This window comes from Epinephelus fuscoguttatus, linkage group LG4 (genome assembly GCF_011397635.1).
Source record: "Epinephelus fuscoguttatus linkage group LG4, E.fuscoguttatus.final_Chr_v1".
Classification (NCBI taxonomy): Eukaryota; Metazoa; Chordata; class Actinopteri; order Perciformes; family Serranidae; genus Epinephelus; species Epinephelus fuscoguttatus.
In genome coordinates this window covers 3,804,011-3,823,590 of record NC_064755.1, presented here as the reverse complement: position 1 = coordinate 3,823,590, position 19,580 = coordinate 3,804,011, and the positions used below count along the sequence as shown (strand labels likewise).

Sequence of the window (19,580 nt, the reverse complement as noted above, 5' to 3'; positions counted from 1 at the left end):
CTCTTCCTGAGGTTTCTACCATTTTTTCCCCCATTAAAGGGTTTTTTGGGGAGTTTTTCCTTATCCGCTGTGAGGGTCCTAAGGACAGAGGGATGTCATATCCTGTAAAGCCCTGTGAGGCAAACTGTGATTTGTATTGGGCTTTATAAATAAAACTGATTGATTGATTGATTGATTGATTGATTGATTGAACCTGCCAGTTGGGCACCACTGGTTTATAGCCTAATGTTAGTTTTTTCCTGCTGCCTATTGCTTTTAGGCTTCAAAATATACATAAAATACATATACATAAAAGTGGCATTCATTTGTGAAGATTATCTTGCTGAAAAAAAAAAACCTTTAAGCATTACAAACATTTGTTTGCCACAGAGATCATTTAATGCAATAATCCAAAATCCACTGAAAAACTCCCATAGGCTTTTTGATGAAGGAACCAGGGCGATGCTAACTTCTGTGTCGGCCTACAGAAATACATCATCCCTGTAGCACTTTATATAAAAAAAGAAAGTATACTGTCATGGTGGGGTTGATCTTTTATCCTTTGGGATATAAAATGTCATCAGTCTGTTTTATCCTATTATCTGTTCTTTTTTTTCATAAAAAAACTGGCACAAACCCTTTTTTATATACAAAAACCTGTTTTGTGAGGTCACAGTGACCTCTGACAACCAAAATCTAATCAGTTCATCATTTTGTCCAAGTGGATGTTTGTACTAAATTTAAAATATTCCCTCAAGGCACTCTTGAGATATTGGAGTCAAATGGAAAAAACAAACACGAGGGTTTACTACGTGCTTGGTTCCATGCAAATATACTACAGATTATTTCAGACTTTATGTAAAAATATCTTAAGTCCTGAGATAGGTAAGGTAAAAGAAATGAGGTCAGGTGAGGGTATGTTATGTATGTTTAATCTTGGGATAAAAGTCTGGGAGGGACATTAATCTGTATCTGTAACTGCAGTGGGATGTGTAAGAACTAAGAGATGTGAACAGAATGAATTAGACTCCTGTCACAAGGGAGAGACAGGAAAGGTTGGGAATGTACAAATAACATGGAGGAATGGCCTCAAGGACAAATGGTTTCTCCTGATGAAATGTGGCCACTGACTACACTACATATGAAATGAGGTGAACAAAGGGTCAGACCTTTGTTTTCCTCTTGGGATCATTAATGCTTCAACTGACATGAATAGTTTCCTCCCCCTACAACACCTCTGTTTCATACATTCTGTGTTCTCTCACCCCCACATCATGTACATACGTTTTACTTTCATAACTCCAAGCCCTCCCCTCCCTCATATTGCTGTCTTTAGAAAAAGGAAACCCAGGAGGGAGTAACTTCCTGTAAGGAGGGCAGGGTCAGGAAAAGACTAGTGCAGTTTATGGCTACACTGAGTCACAGGAATAACCCAGCAGCTTTACTGCACAGACATGCTCGCTCACTTCCAGGAAAAGGATACTAGTGTCTGATTAATTATTGTGAAGCTCAAAGGGCCACAGCAGTGAGCATAATGCCTAGTTTTTTTGCCTTAGCATTTACATTTAAAGAATCCATACCAATGGAAAGTAGGTAAATATTCCAAAATCTTAACAGAATAATTAAGCATTATTATTACTGTTAAAAAACTGCTTCAAGTGACCTGGGATTGGGACTGAAGAAAGAAGAAGAGTCTGGAGGTGTGGAGTTAGTAAGAAGTATTTGTAGCATACCTCTGTAGCCAAATGCTCATCTCTGCTGCAGGCTAGAGGCTCAAGACTATATTAGCCACTACTAGCACAACACGCCCAAATCTCCAACCCAGCTGTTCACAGTCTGGTTTTATTATGGGTAGTGTAGATGTCAGGTTTTACCAAGAAAGAAGCTCTGTAGATTAAAAACAAAGATATCACTGGTTCTGCTGCATTCGTTTTGATTCTTTGTGAGTCTCACCATGTTACACTGTGCAGGGAAACAGCTGGCCTGGCTCTCCGATAGATACACCTAACACTGCTTTCACACCTGACCTGTTCGGTTCAGTTAACACAAACTCACGACATAAATACAGTTAGTGCGGTTTGTTTTGGCTGGTGTGAAAGCTGTCAGTTGAAACCTGGTGCGGACCAAACAACCAAACCAAGACCACTCAAAAAGTCGGGTCTCAGTCTGCTTCCAAACTGACTCTGGTGTGGTTTGCTTGTGGTGTGAAAGAAAACAAACCAACCACTGGATTTTATGATAGCAGATAGAACAGAAATATCATTGAAGTGCTGCTGCATTAACTTCAGTCAGTCACCATGATTTCCCCACATGGGTCCTGATGATGCTTTGTTTTGGAGAGGAAGAGACCTCTGCAGATAATTTCGCTCCCAGTGAAAACCTCCTGAACAATCAAGCTGGTCTCACTCCAAAGTCATCAAAAATTGGCGCTTGGTCAGTGACTTCCTGCGTCAGAAACCAACGAAAAAGCTGTCCTTTCACACCTCGATGAATCATGGCCAGTCGCCGTTATTGTTTAATGGCCTGTGGCCGCGTCAGGGAAAGGTGGCGGGGTAAAAACGAAAGTTAAGGCGGTAGAAGGTCTAAGTAGGGCAGGCAAGAGGAGTGGTGGATGGATCCAATAACCACTGACTTTCTCCCAGGAAGGTTAGTGTTTGCTTTCCTTGTGATTGTAAAGCCAAACCCTGTTATTTTTACTTAAACTCATCCATGTGCTTTTGCTGCCTAAACCTAACCACATGCCTAAGTTGGCAAAACTTAATCATGTGCATTCGTTGCTGAATGAAAAAAAAAGTCAAATCATGGTGTTGTAGTGACGTAGTGTGTTTATTTTGAAAGAGGCTATACAAACTGTAAATTTCGTGTGAAAACCGAAGTGTATTTTGTATTTAGTAAATCACTAGTTTCAAACTAGCTGCTGTTTACTACCACTACATCAACACTAAATTTTAATTTTAAAATGGCGTTGAAAATGATTTCAATAGACATGACTGTTTTAGCACAGTTTCAGATATAATCTTCATCCATACCAAAAAGCTTGAAAACAGGTATCACATGTACATTCATGCAAAGTGGGCATGTGTGTACTGGTGTAAACAGGAATAAGATTGTCAACACTGCAGTTGGAGAGTAAGACCAGAGAGACCAGTGACAAATTAGAACTGTACTGGCGGTGGAAAACATAGATTGGGAATATACATTAAGACTGATAAACTCCAATCTGAAGGTAAATGTGGATGTCTGTGTCATTGTTTTCAAAATGCAATGACAGAGTTTTCAAACTAAAATGGGGTCTGCAGCATTTTCAAAAAGTCAATGTTAACGGGTTCAATAATGCTGGAAGCAGTGTTGACACAAGGCGTAAATAAGCACTACGTATGTATTTTAAAACATAAACATTAGTGACTGTAGCCTAGGAATCTTGGAAGGACCTCATAGACCAACTTATTGATGCAGTTACAAACAGGTGGTACAACACAATTTAGACTTTAGAGCCAGGGTATTGGCAAAGAACAGCCTTCATTTCCTCTCAAGCTGAGTTGATTTGTTTTTGCTTTGGAAACTCAATACTTCCTCATTGCTGTCATGGTAACTTCAGCATATACACTTCTACAGTAATAATTCCTTTCGGATAACATTCATGCCACCCACCCACCCACACACACCCACACCCACACACATACAATACATGTGGTTTGGGTTGGGAATCATGTTATTATTTCAACAAAAACTGTGTAACAAATATATGTCTTGCCTTTTTTCCCACAACAAAGACAAGTCGCTGATGAGACAAAACACACATTGTGATGACATTTACAAATGTCATTCACAAAACATTCTTGAGTAGCTTGTGGTCGACTACTAGCAGGGCATGCGTTGGTTGTATATCGAACAGACTTCTCTTGTAGATCTGCGTCAATGTTAATGTTACAATGTTAATGTTAATGTTATGTAAATGTTGCAGCCTTGTGGCTCACAGCCGTAGTCAGGAGACCTCTGGTTTCTTTGGGCCAACTCAATTAGCATGAGCCTAACTCGTCACTGGTAACTAGCTATTATAGTCCAGCAACTCTGCATTGGTCGGGAGACGTTGTGATAACGTTGTATTAAACAGATGCTTTATTTGTTCTGTGCAGTGAACGCAGCACAGCCCTTTTTACAGTTGCTATACTGGGACCTGAGCTTGTGTAGACACTTTCTGCTGACTACTGTAGCTTTAGAAAAGCATGCACTTTACTGTGTCTGTGGCACTTGCTAGCCCAGTTGACTAACACACATGCGCACATCACAATGCAGATGCTGAAATGACATCTTGTGCAGCCCTGGTTAGAATAGCAACATAATTGAACATTTTTCATATCTAAACATAATAAACTAGAATGACCACCCTATAGTTGCATGCCTCTACACAGCAGTCAAGTTTCTCTTCAAGTCATTTGACCTTTTGGACATAAAATGTCATTACTTTTTTTTATTATTATTTATTTATTATTTATTTTTCTGGGCATTTTAGCCTTTAATTGACAGGACAGATGAGTGTGAAAGGAGGAGAGAGAGAGAGGGGGAGTGACATGCAGCAAAGGGCCACGGGCTGGAATTGATCCCGGCCCGCTGTGGCAACAGCCTTGTACATGGGGCGCCTACTCTACCCACTAAGCCACCAGCGCCCCAAAATGTCATTACTTTATTATTTTATCCTGTTAGACATTTGTGTGAAGTTTTGTCATGATTAGCATATGAATTCTTGAGTTACAGCCAAAAACATATTTTTTGAGGTCACACTGACCTTGATCTTTGACCTTCAACCATCAAATTCAAATCAGCTCATTCTTCAGTCCAAGTGGATGTTTGTCTCAAATAAGAAGAAATTCTCTTAAGGTCTTCTTAAGATATAGTGTTCACAAGAATGAGACAAATCCAAGGTCACACCAACCTTGACTTTTGACCACTGAAATTTAATCAGTTAATGGTTGAGTCCAAGTGAATATTTGAGCCACATTTGAAGAAATTCCCTCAAGGTGTTCTTGAGATATTGCATTCACAAGAGAGAGATAGACGATGTTGCACTGACCTTGACCTTTGTCCACCAAAATCTAATCATTACATGTTTGAGTCTGAGTGAATGTTTGTGCCAAATTTGAAGAAATTCTCTCTAGGCGTTCTTGAAATATCACCTTCACAAAAATGAGACAGACACAGTCATAGTGACCTTGACCTTTGACCTATGACCACCAAAGAGTGAGTCAGTTCATTGTTGACATGTGGACATGTGTGCCAAATTTTAAGAGATTCCCTTGAGGCAATTTTGAGATATCATGTCCACAAGGATGGGATGGACGTACATATGGATGCAAAACCTGAAAACAATAATGCCACCAGCCACGCCTATCACTGGCAACGAGGCATAAAAATCTGTAGTCATTTGGGCCTATCGGACATTATTGCTCAGGACTCAAAAAAGCACAGTGTTGAGTGTGAAGGTGTTCGTATGAGCAGCTCTCAAGAAGGCTGTAAGCAGCAACTACCAAACTCGGGACTTTTAAGAGTATCGACCACATTACATTGGTACTACCAAGTACCGATTCGCATTAAATCTATCAATGCCAAATTTCAGTACTAGAGAAGGCATCTGAGTAACACCACTGTGTTTAGAAGAGGCAGAAATGCTGTGAAGCGCCCCAAAGTCTGGAGTCTCAGAGCTCCGAGGGTGGCATTGGAGCTCCGTGGATATATACAACTTCAGACAAGAGGCGGAGATGCCCTGAATGAAGCTCTGCAGCTGCTCAGTTGGTTTCCCAGTGACAAAAATGCTGAACTGCTATGATAGTTTAGTCTATTTTCTTTTATATAGTATTTTAGTAATAGCCTAGTGCCACTGCTAGACAGGTAGACATGTACGCACAGACACACAGACAGACAGACAGACAGACAGACAGACAGACACACACACACACACACACACACACACACACACACACACACACAGATTAGCTCTATGTGTGATAAGAAGAGTAGAGGAGCAGAACTGCGCTTTAATCTACTAAGTCATCCCTGCAGCAACATTTTTGTTATTACAGAAAGTAAAGTAGGTAGCATTGGTTACCAGTACCAGAGTTGCAGTACCAGAGTTATAGGTTCTGGTACTGCAAATGGTACCCAACCCTAGCAGCATTACCACAGGCCAAGCAGTTGGACTGCTCCAGCACCAGTCAAACAATGAAAAGTGACATAAAAATTTGAGACTGCCTGCATGTTGCTGGTTTCAGTGGGGGGTCTCCATTGAATCATATGACTGTAATAAACAATTGCTACTCAAAACAGTCACAGATCTTGTTGGGTTTTTTTTTTTTTTTTGGTATTTGGATTGCACTTTCCAGCCATCAACTCATAATAAGTTACAAACCTGTTAACCAGCAACAGTAATCCTCACAAACAGAGAGTTAATGATTAGAGATGAGCTTGTCTCACTGAGCTCTACAAGACTAGCACATACCTCCATATCCACTGTACATGGTAGCTGTGGTGGTTGATGTCAAGTTTTTTTAGCGAGGGGTCCACCCAATTTCAGAAACAAGTGCTCAGTCTTCGTTCCAAGTGGACACTTCGTTTGTATACTCTCACTCTCCTTTCTTCTTTACCCGCTACCTCTTCCAGGTATCTAGTTCACTTTTCTCTCGATCCCGATCTAATTCCCTTTTTCTCTTCCCCCATATTCTGTCACACTGTTTAATCCTTCGTCCACTCACCTACTGATCCTCTCTCTCACAGACACACACTGATAAGAAGAGGAAGGGGAGGAGGGGAAGAGGGGGGAGGAGGAAAAAGGAAAAAGCAAGGCGGTCCTCCCTTCTCTTCTTCCCTGCTGACATCACCAGTTTTTCCTGCCCCTCCTTCTCCCCATTGAACATATTGTTTCTGACCACAAACTACATGAGTCTTTACCCAACATCCTCCCACCACAGTATCAATATCCAGTTTTTCTAACAGGACTAACTGCAAGGAATCAATGCAAGCTGTTTTTACCATCATTTGTGCTGCCTTAAATTGTTGCGAGGATTTAATGACACATTATTTAGGAAGAAGAAGCTTGGGGACATGGGCACAGATAAGCTGCATTTCCACCAAATACTTTCAGTATAGTACCCTCAGAACCTGTATGGACTCCGTGTTTCCACCGTAGACAGTACCTTTAAATGTAGGCAAGTGTTACCAGATGGCAATAGTCACATCACTGCTCCATCTAGCTCTAGCTGCATTTTAGCTTCCCAGACAATGCAGAGGAACACCTCCTCCTCATTGATCATCTACAGAACAGGGTTTCACACTGATATTTTTTTAGAACAAAAAAAGAACAGGTTGGAGTGATTAGGAGGCTCTGTCGCAATCAATAGGATATTTCAGAATAGAGGGTTTGTGCATTGAGTTCCTATAAAGCAAGAGTGATGGTTCTCTCTTGACCAATCAATGGACTGCTGTTATTCTATCTCCACCTTTTAGTGTTGGATCAGTGTGCTACATACCTCAACAGAGGGATAAGAAAAGAACAGGACTGTTCTACCAACTTCTGTTGGTACCATCCACAACTTTAGACAAAGGAAACACAAAAATAACAGAGAAGTGGACAAAAGTCAGACTTTTTTGAAAACATAATTTTTCAGTCAATGCGCCAGATAATGTGACAATTAGCCACTCTATCAGCATGCAAGTCACAGTAACATTCAATAAAATAGCTGGAAAACAATATACTTTGCTGTTACTTACAGTTTTTCAGGTGATTTGCAAAGCTTATTGTAGATTTGTGCTATATGCCACGTTCTGTTGGCATATATGGCCTTTGACTTTTTGGGGGTCATCGTTGCTAATTTTGAAACTATTACACTTTTTCAACATCTTTGTTGCATATCACATGTGGTCAGAATCTCACAGTTTCAGTCATGCTGGATTACTGGTAACTGATATTAGTTCCTGCTTCCACCAAGCAATCCGGTACAGTTCAGTTTAGTTCGGTACGTATTTTTTCCGTTTCCACTGCGTAAAGCTGTGGATGGTGCCATCTAATTCACTTGGTTGACTGCTGGCAACTTTTAAGGTGGAACATTTACTTGTAGCGTTACTCAACACAAGAGTTGACGACGTGAATCCATCAGCACACCTTAAATTACAATGTGACAACTCTGACCATTCCATTAGTTTTCATTGTCTCTCTTGGATGACATACACTTTTAGTGATGAGTGGATCTTCAAGATTTAAAAATATACATAATTTCGACTGGATTATGTGAACTGCATATATTCTAATTCTCACTTGGGGGGAAAAAAACGTTGCAGAGAATCTTTCCTGTGGGCTATGGCAACACTACACCCATGCACTGGAGGAGGACTAAATGCACAAACCAGCTATTCTTAAATATCCCATGGAGAGAGACTTTCACTACAGCCTGTTTTATTTTGTTCTGAAAATGTTGGCATGCAACCCCATTCCAAAGACGATAAACAAGGTGCAGACTTCCCTCTGTGCCACCGGTGATGAGGAAATACAGCGAGTGCTGGACAGAGCAGTAAGTGACAACAACCCAGCCCACATTTAAAGCTCAGTTCGGTACAGTTCGGTACACTTTTTTCTGTTTCCACTATGAAAAGTTGTGGATGGTAACAATGGAACCATTCTGTACCATCCCCATTTTTGGTACCCCTTCTGTTGGGGTACCTAGCCCACATATCTGGTACTAAAAGGTGGAGCTGTGAACACTGCAGTCTGTTGATTGGTCAGTAGAGCTAAGCTAATAGGTTAAGTTATGGCTAGTTTTTAGGTTTATGTAACCACCATTCATTCCGTGGCAAGTCTGACATACATTACTAAACTGTAACTATAAAATTAAAGGATTATTGTTATAAATGTTGTTGCTGTGCTTTTCTCTCTCTTTGTCTTACTCCATCCAACTGGTCGAGAAAGATCACTGCCCATCTACAGCATGGTTCTATTTGAAGTTTTTGCCTCGTAAAATGAAGTTTTCCTTGCCGTCATCCCCAAGTGTTTGCTCAATGAAGAAATTCTTTGGTCTCTGTAAATTAAATTAAAGGGTAAGGTGCTAGACCTGCTCTCTATTAAAAGTGTCAGAAGATAACGTTTGCTATAATTTGGCATTACATACATTTAATTAAATTTATTTGACTTAACCGAAGAACTGGAGTACTTCTTCCACCGCTGCTGTTTGGGGTCAGCCACCTTGTGCCTGTGTCAACACTAGCCTCAACACTGCTCCTGATTCTCTGTTGCCAAATGAACTGGTATCTCATGTGCATGAAAAAAAAGAAGATAAAAATAGCTCCACTTTCCACAGTGTTGTCTGTCCAATAGCTGCTTATGGTCATTTACTTATCAAAAAACATAGAAACTCTATAGTCTATTTTTGATGGAGTGTTTGTAAATCACAGCTGAAACACAAGGATGAACATACTACTTAAGCCCACAAAGTTCTTAAAATCTCAGGCCATGGGAAGCTCCAGGTTACACATTGTCAAGTTACTGCAGTCCAAAAGGCCTGTTCTTCTCATGAATGACACAGACTACTGTAATACTGGAATTCTACTGCTTGTCTTCTGATCTTCAAAACAGAGGACTCAACAATTAAAACATCAAAACAGAGGACTAAACAATTACCATTATATGTTGTGCCCAAAACACACCTAGGATTAATTAATTAAAATTAATTGAGTTAATACAACCCTTTTCCCCTTGCAACTTACTTTGCGCCCACACTATGGTCCCTTTAACTAGCAAAAGTTGAGTTGGACACACCCTAAATGCACTTGTACCTTGCAATGCAGATCGTTTAAGTAGGGTCCTGAGTGATTATAATACTTAGTATGTTTACATGACAATAGAGAAAATCGATTTATTGTGTTGGTTCAAGTGTAATTTTAAAATACATGTAAACATGTTAGTCTGATTGAAATCTTACTAAATTGAATTTCTCAAACTGCTATTGGGAGTTCTATTACTCCTGCATGTATACAGTCAGCTGGACCCAAACTGGCTGAGTCGCTCTGCACATGCTCCACAGTTTCCCCCCCCGGGCTTTGACCCTGAAGTCAAATAGCATTAAATTCATAAAAGAAGAAGAAGTCGCTAACAACATAGTGAAATCTACATCCAGAGCCGTGCATTTTTGGACAAACAAGGAGACACAGTTTATGCTTTGTGAGCTGAAAGAGTTACATATATACATGGAGGGAGGGAAAACATGGAATGGTGATTGTTTCGTCTGTGATCTGATAGGTCAACCAGAAAAAGGTCCAATACTAACAAGATGAGAGGAGCCATATCACCACCTAATGTAGCAGAGTCGTACATATTTTGGTCAAAGAATCTATACTGGGACAAGGACTGTAGTCCAATTATATGGCCTAGCCGAGCTATAACCGTAGCTTAACTTAACTGTGCATGTAAACATACTGACTGAGACTAGAGGCACTGTGTGTACAGCAGCTGCTGCCATGGTGATTCATCATTCACAGCTTTAAGGCTGCTGTAAAAGACTTGAGTGATAAGTGGCTGCAAATACAAGTGCTCTTGCTGACCATCTACAGCTTGTTAACAAAGCAAAAACATGAAGCCAAAATATGGCGACATTTCCCTCACACAGCCGAAAAATCAGGGCGAACCCAAGGACTCCATAAAGCCCGTCTATAAAATATGTTTTAAACCTACACTAACCACAGCATTATATATGTCCAACTTGGCAAAGCATCTTGTCAATAGACAAAAAGCGGCAAAGGTTAGCAAATGTATACCTTTTCACTATTGGAGTTTGGACTTTGGCTTATTTGGCCTCATCTTTTTTGCTTACCCACTTATTTGGCAAAAATCTCAGCAAAGGTGACGTTCACACTGTTAACATTTACTCTACCATAACTTGCAAGTTGCTAAAAATCATACACTTACAAGTTCCACAACACCAAACTGCAAATGATTTGCAGGAAGTTATAATATGCAACTGTAATATTTCACAATATATTACGTTATTATTACCTCACTGGCTATACTGTGATATAGTGTTTTTACAGAAACATACTGCTAAATCACTGTAATATATGGAGTTTAGGCTGCACAGGGGTACAGTGGTTACCACTGTCCCCTAGCAGCAAGTTTTTGTGAGTTTGCATGTCGTCTCCATGTCAGCAAGGGTTTTCTCCAGGTACCACAAACCAAAGACATGCAGGTTAGGTTAACTTTTGACTGTGAATTGGCCACAGGTGTGAATGTGAGTGTGAATGTCTTTATGTGTCAGCCCTGTGATAGTCTGTGGCCTGTCCAGGGTGTACCCTACCTCTTGCCCAATGTCAGCTGGATAAGCAGTTATGGAAATAAATGAATGAATGAATGAATGAATGAATGAATGAATGAATGAATGAATATTAGAGATTACAGTGAACAGGAGCATATTGCCAAATCACAGTAAGCAAATGTACATAAACATTGAAGTTACAATTAAAGGTAGGGTCTGGAGGATTTTCCAGTTGCTGTTTGTAAACACACATTCAAATTTGGCCCCTCCTATCAGGCTCAACTCTCCCGGGTGTACGGAGCCCAGAGGTACAGAAGAAGGCTTCACAGAAGAGGTTCAGGCAAGGCTTGCGCTGGTGCACGCTCAGACACACTCGGGCACGGTACACCTGCGCTCTCTCATTGGCTGGGGAAATCTCCGCCCAGAAGCAGTCCGAGCTCACAAAAACATCAAAATACAGTTAAAGGGCAGGAGCTCTGCAAACAGAGTCACCACCACACATGAGTAGAAGCCCATAGGTGATGATTAAGCAGGATTTCATTTGTATATGTCTATATTTTGTTTTGTTTGAAAATCCTCCAGGTCCTACCTTTAAATTCAGTAATTTATGAGAATGCACTGTTTTATTAGTGTAATAGGCTTTAACTGTGAGGTTACAGTTAAATTAAGTAATTTTACAGGAGCATACTGCTAAATCACAGTAATATGCAGGTATAGTTACAACGAGATCACAATATACAGCTGTCATTTCACAACAAATTACTGTTAAAAATGACAGTAATTTCCTGTGAAAGTAATGCACCTAGTAGCCAGTAATTTACTGTAAATGTACAGTCAAATACTTTACATTGCAGTTAATAATGATCGATTTAAGCTCAATCAGTGGTACTGGTAATCATGACCTGTACATTTTTGTCAACAATTATTTCTGTTTCTAGAAAATGCACTCTGTAGAGCTCTGACCTGCGCCAAGGATCTACTGGCATCTACTACTGACATCTACTAATGTCCTGATGTTTTTTTAGTTTTTGTTGTAACAGCCTGTTAGCGGCAGCATTATGGGTGTTTCTTTGCATGAGAAATTTTGAAAGACGGCCCAACAAATGCAGCTAAAAACAATCCTGGGGGAAAACTGCTGCAGTGTGTAAGAGAATGTTTGTTCTGAGCAAATACATTATCCAGCAAGTTCTCAAACCCAAATATAATGCCAAACCTACACAGGAAGGGCTTCAAAACAATGTTCTAATCTAATCTAAGCAAGCTATCAATTGCGATCAATCTGACAATCATTGTGGAGTTCCAAGTCAATCAGAATTAACTGTTCTCCTAAAGCACCATATGGGCTATAGCAAGTTACTACTGATTCAAAGAGATCATTTCCTGCTACTATTGTTTCACATGGAAGCTGTTACTATGAAGCAGAAGCACCTCCAATAACTGCAGGGTTGATTTTCTTGGCTTATAAATGTAGAGATATGAGACATGAGAGGAGATGTGCATGTGTATCTGCATAACTAGGAGTCCAATAGTTTAAACTTTAGATCAGTGTCTAATGTTCAACCCCAACATGCGTCCTAAAAGGGAAATGCGTGACAGGAATAATGATACCCTCAGCAACTGGAGTCACTGAAGCATTTTCGTGGGTGGTGTGCAAGGCTTTTGGGAGTCTACTAATTTCAGTTGCAACAGTGAACTGAAATATTGTTCTTTGGGCCCAGAGCTGGCTCAGCACATACTACAACCACCACCCACCAACACCCACACACGCCTGCCTCTTTAAATTAAACTTGTCTCCACTCACTCCATCAAGTCCAATGATCTTTCTGCTTAGTCATCTGCGCAAACACACCTTGCTGAAATGAAGCCACATTCTTTCCATTCCTGTCATATTTCCAGACCAGGTATGCTTGTTTCTCCTCAACTTTTTGTTCACCTTCCTCCACCACTGATTTAGTTCATTTTTCCCCCTTTGTGGATCCTCCAGCTCTGCTCCTCTAGTTTATGTGTAAAATGCTCCATAATTTAAAGTGACCCTGTGGAGTTTTATTGTTAACATGTAAGGGTTTTTTTTTTTATTACATTCAGTGGTACTCCCCAGCAGCACTGTGTGTAACTTATGTCTTAACAACAGTTTTGAATGCATTTCCTTCATCAGTCATCTGCAAAGCAGATTTTTTAAAATCCGACATTGTTAACATCCATGTTTACTAGCTTGCAGTCCTCGTTTCCTGCCTTTGATGCCACATTGCTACTTTTCTCAACACATTACGGCAACCTGTCAGTCAGTGGAATAACAAGAAACCACCGGCAGAACTGTGTGAAGTGTCATCCGAGTGTAGGTGCATGTATGTCCTCATGCACAAGACAAAACAGAGACGCACACATAAAAAGCTGCTCTATAGTGCTACAAGAGGTCAGAAACCCTACAGGATACCTTTAACTAATTGTCACTGAGCACCAGTGTTGGGGGTTACTGTAATCAGACTACATTTGTCTGTAAAGCACTAATGTAACACATTATTGTTGATAACTTCAGTACTTGCATTACAGTTACTAATCAAAAAATGATCTCTTTACTTGCATTACTTTAAATTCTTCAACTATCTGCATAACAGGAGGACAGAAAAACAAAACAAATGTCCCCTTTCATGCCTGTGTAGGCAACACTTGTCTGACCTCACTCACATGACCTGAATGTGACTTTGGCTGGAGTTCATGGAGGAGGAGACGGAGCAAAAATTGCAGAGCTGCTTAAGACGTCTTTTGAGGGGTGGAGATATGTAGTAGCTAAAGACCCGCGGACCCTGAGTGACGCTGAGGATAAGCCGACACCAACCGAGCAGCCAAGGCTTGATTTTCAACAAAATGTATTGACAAAAGCAGAGATAAATAGGCTCGTAGCAGCATACATGATGGAGGAAATGTTGCCTGTTTCAACAGTGGAATCGCTGTCTTTCCAAAACGTACAAAGCAAAATACAGGTAACTAGGAGCGAATGGCCGCCATCAGACAGGAACACATTTTTCTGTGAAGTGCCATTTGGGCTGATTTTCACAACTTTGCTGTTGGCTTTGTTGTATTAAAGAGCATAAAAGAGAGATCTTGTGTATGTCCTCCTTATTAGAATAAGGATTTGTGCTGATCTGGGCATATATAAGGTTTAACTTTATATTGTTGATTGGCAATTAAGCTATGGTGCATCTAAGATGATGTGACTGAATAATCCAAAAGTAATGTAACTAGTAGTGTAACTAATTACTTTCAGCAGTGAGTAATTAGTAAAGTAAGGCATTACTTTAAAAAAAGTAACTAGTAATATGTAACACATTACTTTTTTTGAGTAACTACCCCAACACTGCTGAGCACACAGAGAGTTTTGTTTATCTTGGTGATCTGACTACGCTCAAAGTGCTGAGGTCTAATATTAACATCAAATACAATTTGGAAAGCATTTTTGCAAAAACTGAGGATGCCTCACAACAAGAATACATTTATAGAGTTGAACTGTCTTATGGTTAACAGTTACAAGGTTTCTTCTTCATCTTATCATATAGTTGCGCAGATACACCTGATGAGAATTTTGTGTAATGTGGGGAAATAATTCATTCCACCTATGATGTTGACCTATGAGGAATTACAGAAGTTTGACTGATGAAAATCTGAAAAAACAAACAAACAAAAACAACTATTTGTTTTAGAAAATGGACATAAGACACACAACTGAGGCCCTAAACAAACAGTCACAAGTTGTCAGTCACAAGTTGTCAAACTGAGGCAGAGGTGAAAAGTCCATAAAATGTAAAATAGAATAGAAAGAACTTTCTTTCAAATCAACAAAGGGAAATTCAGCTGTCCAGCAGCTCATAATAAAACAGAAATAAAATAAAATACGTTAAAATAAAAGGAGCGTACAAAAAGACATTAAATTACGATAAAATCGTCCATCACACAATCCAGCCAGTTGTGGCTAATGTCATGTGGGTAAGTGTGTGTGTGTCTGGATTCAGGAGGTGTTCAGTCTTACTGCTATGGGGACGAAGGATCTGCTGAAACCCTCTGTTCTGCAACGCAGTGAGATGAGCTGACTGCTGCAGCTGCTCCTCTGTGGAGAGGGTGTCTGCTATTGTCCATTATAGCTTTCAGTTTGTTCACTGTGCCCCTCTCCACCACAGTTCTTAGTGGGTCCAGTCTCCTGCCGAGCACTGACACAGCTTTTTTAACCAGCTTGTCCAAACGCTTGATGTTTTTGTCTGTCAAGCTGCTTCCCATGCAGCACACTGCAGCGTAAAAAAAGTGCAACAGTGCAGATGATTCACCTTTACTATATTAAATAGTTAATTAAGTTTGGTGGTCTCATGAAATTCTAATGAAGCTCCACCAAACATCAACATCAATCTTTTTGTCACAACATCAATCAAGAACAGTTCTAACTCACCAGAACAAGTCAACACCTGTGAAGGCGTGCCGGACCTTTGACAGCTCAGCCAGTCAATATTTTTACAGCATGCCAGACTTTCTACTGCTGTCCTCTCATCACTCCTCTCCTTTATCCCCTTCTCGTGCAGTGAAGGCAGTTAATCTCTGCATCTCTACCTCCTCGTCTCCCTCCTTTCCAACATTAAACATTTAATTCATGGTTTTGAATTACTCATCCAGTACTCCCATTCCCTCCTTTAAAGCTACAGTTTGTAACTTTGATTAAAATAACTTTGTATGATATTTGCTGAAACTGTCACTAAAGTACAAAAACTCCAAAAAAATCATGGCCCTCCTCCTCCTCCTCCCACTGCTTCTAATGGCATTCACTAGAATCTACTGTGGGGCACCTAGAATAGTCTATCAGAGTTGCGGAGTCTCTTAGATGTTAGTCATGTTAATCACTGCTTGTGGACTGCAGTCAAACTGTCAAACTAAGTAGCACTGATCAAATATGAATTAAGGGTGTGTTTCGGATTGCATACTTTTTCTTTTAACTTTTAGTAGGTACTGCAGCTGCCCTTAAAAAGTATGCACTTTTGCGTGTAGTATGCACACAATCAGGACTTAATACTTTTAGTTTGACGGTTTGACCACAGACCAAGAAGAGCGATGTCATGATTGGCAACTGTGTTAGAGACTCCTCAGCTCTGATTGGTTGTCTTCATTAAGGCCACTAGAGGTGTTAAAAGGAAATACAGTAGGCAGAGGAAGATGTTTTTTTGTTGTTTTAGTGTTTTTTGTTCTAGCCGTGTGAATACAGTGATAGCAAATATGAAAAACGTAATTTTTTGTAAAAATGATCAACTGAAGCTTTAAACTGACACATACTGCGTAAGTACTTAACTGTAAAGCAGAGGAGATTTTAAGGACTTTAGCCATTTTAGCTAGTTTACCCAATAAACTGCAGCTTCTGTACACTTTCCATTAAAATGAATTCCTTACCTACTACGCAGCCATTAGTTTTAGTTTATTTTCATACAATAGTAAAACCAACTTATAGGATTCAGAACTTGCTCCAGATAGCCAGTGTATTGCAGTGAATATTATTTGCGTTCACAGTGCATTCTTTACCAAGCTGACAGTGTCATCATGGGGTGAACAGGACCTCCCTCTGCTGGTGCATTCAAGGTGGCTCTAACTATTAAAACTCCAGCAGTATTCTGAATTCAAGAAACAACCAAATTCACTTTTGTCCTCTTTCCAACTGCTATATCTGCTTATTGTGTGTTACTGTGATTAGAAGATGTTACAATGACAACATATTGTATAGCAGCTATCTGATGCAAAGCTTTTCTGCTGCTTTTAACTTTTAAAATCTTGATCCTTTTTCTTGTCATAATTTGAAAAAAATCCAAATAACATAATCTCCCCAGATGCAACTTCTTTACATACCTTCAGATCAGAGATTTTGTAACTAGAGAAACCACTTTTCATATTAATGCCATAATATTACCAATAGAGCAGTTCAACTAGAAAGTCCATTACTCATTTTATAATGTTTTAAACTAGACTGATATGTTAAATGTCCAAGCTGCTGCAAAAACATGGTAAAATGAACTTGGTGTAAAGATTGATGAGGATGAATGGGAAGTGATGTGGAACCACATAAAGAAGATATCGGTGTGTAAATGCACATAACACATAACGCACACAAAAAAACAGCTGCAGGAGGAGGCTCTTCCAAGTCACAGCTGCAGATAAGTGCATTGCTTGCATCACTGGAGAGACCTCAGCAACATGCCTCCACTGGAGCGGTCAATAGCAAACTCAGAAGGCAGTGTGATGTACGTGTTATATTAAGTGTTAAATTGCTATACATTCTGACAGCTATCACTGATAACTCATTTTCATTTTTAAGAAACCTAACCTGAAGCTTAAATCTGCTTATTGACAATTAATTTAGCTAAATTAGTTATATTTCTAATCTTTTGTCATGTTTAACTTACGTGTTTCAAAGGCATGTGCGTATTGTGAACATAAATGAGCACAATATGAATTAAAACTGTAATTTTTAATGATGACAAGCAATATTTATGTGCATTCCTTATTAACACAAGCACCACGAGCAGTCAGAAGCAGATGTAGATTTTGTTAGGGCCTACGAAAAAATCAGAGTGACTAACATACTGTTCTGCGAACAGTTTACACACAAATTCATTCTGCTTACGCTTAATGAAAGATACTAAAATTCAAGCACACTGGGTAGACATTCTGCAGGATATGGAAAAAAATCTTGGTATTGCTTTGTGTATGAATCCTGTCTCTTTACTCCTGGGTCACCCATGTCAAAATGCTATTGTTGGTACTTGCTCTAGCAGATTGTATGATACTCTTGCATATACTGCAAGAAAAAACATCTTTTTGTCACGAGTAAGTGACAAACCACCTTCTACGGCAAACTGGCACAGGATTAGCCTGGAGTGTTTTCCTCTTGAATACCTGACCTGTTTGCTTCACTCAACAAAGGGACAATTCATGAAAATATGGACTTCATACCTCTGTTTCTCAAACTACAAGGTGGCTTCAACACTTGCAAGCATTTTGCTTGACTAACTATAGACACTGCACCTGTGGTTTATACTGTTGTTTTGTATTCATATTTAAATATTGTCATTTTTATTGACAGATCAATGTTGTGCTGAGCTGTTTGATATTGTTATTTGTGAAAAGAAGAAAAGTCAGTAAATGTGGCGTTCAGGGGTGGACCCTCATCACATGTGAAATTTCGAGCAAATTGGACAATGCATGAAGGATTTATACCAAGTTGATGTTCCGTTGCGAAGGATGAAAAGTCGCCACTGCCGCCACGGCAGCCTGCAACATGACAGGACACGTGTGTCACTGTGGAGATTCATCAACTTGATCGTCATGTGGCCACAAAATGTAGTTGATCAGGTCAGGAGCTTGAGGTTGGTGTTCGTCAGTGTAAAAGATGGCATTTCCTGTCTCCACAAGGGGGCGCCATGAGCAAGATTGCCTACGAGCATATGGAGGCGTTAAGGGCGGGGCTCTTATCATGTACAGAAAATAAATTGGATCCTTAGATGTATTACTCAAGAGTTAATAACTAATTAACTAACTAAATGAATAAATAAATATGTTTATTCAGTGATGACTCTAATAGATTATCATTTTATGCAATTGTCAGGTTTCTGTAGGTTAATATTTCATAGTGTACTGGCTTACACATTATGAAATTACCAGTCTGACAACTGTTAAAAACTGCTGAATGTCAAGTATATAGGCCATATTTTAAGAATAATGGAGTGGATGGCTGTTGAAATCAATTTGTCTCATTATCTCAGTCCCAAGAGTAAGATAGAAAAAGCATGCTTATCTCTGCAGACAGTGAGAAAGTGAGTGAGAGAGGAGAGACAAAGGCAACAGAAGGGGAGGATTTCATAAACAGAAGAATCCAGAAAACTTCACAGCGAAGACACATGGAGACTAGCACAGCATGAGACTGAGATAAAACACAGATGGCCCACTGTCCATACCAATGGCAACACACACACACACACACACACACACACACACACACACACACACACACACACACACACAGCTGTGATGCTCGTGATGTAGAAAAATACTGTATAATACTGTACAAGTCAGAGCAGTCAATTTATTCATCCATTCACTGTCTAAGTCATTTATTCCTATTCAGGTTCATGAGTTAAAACTGCAGTAGGTAGAAAGCCTGAAAACGGTTGATTTTTTAGTCTCATCTGAGTTAGGTTTCGTTCGTCTCCGCCCTGAGCCCCCACCAGACGAGCATGCGAGTATTTTATCCTACTTGGTTCTATTTCTCCTTCTCTGGGAGATTCGGCTCTC

The 19,580-nt window shown here is 39.8% G+C and overlaps 1 protein-coding gene across 2 annotated transcripts in view; it reads right to left on the bottom strand.

Annotated features, from left to right (window-relative positions):
- The window catches only part of ripor1 (RHO family interacting cell polarization regulator 1), a 108,090-nt gene that overhangs the window by 63,679 nt on the left and 24,831 nt on the right, over window positions 1-19,580 (bottom strand). Inside the window, exon 1 of one of the 2 annotated variants that reach the window (XM_049574406.1) lies at window positions 6,473-6,748. The exons of the other annotated variant lie outside the window; for it this stretch is intronic. Coding sequence (XP_049430363.1) covers window positions 6,473-6,491 — 19 coding nt within the window. The 5' untranslated portion in view covers window positions 6,492-6,748. Of the gene's footprint in view, window positions 1-6,472; window positions 6,749-19,580 lie in introns of those variants that run through there. 2 annotated transcript variants of the gene reach the window in all.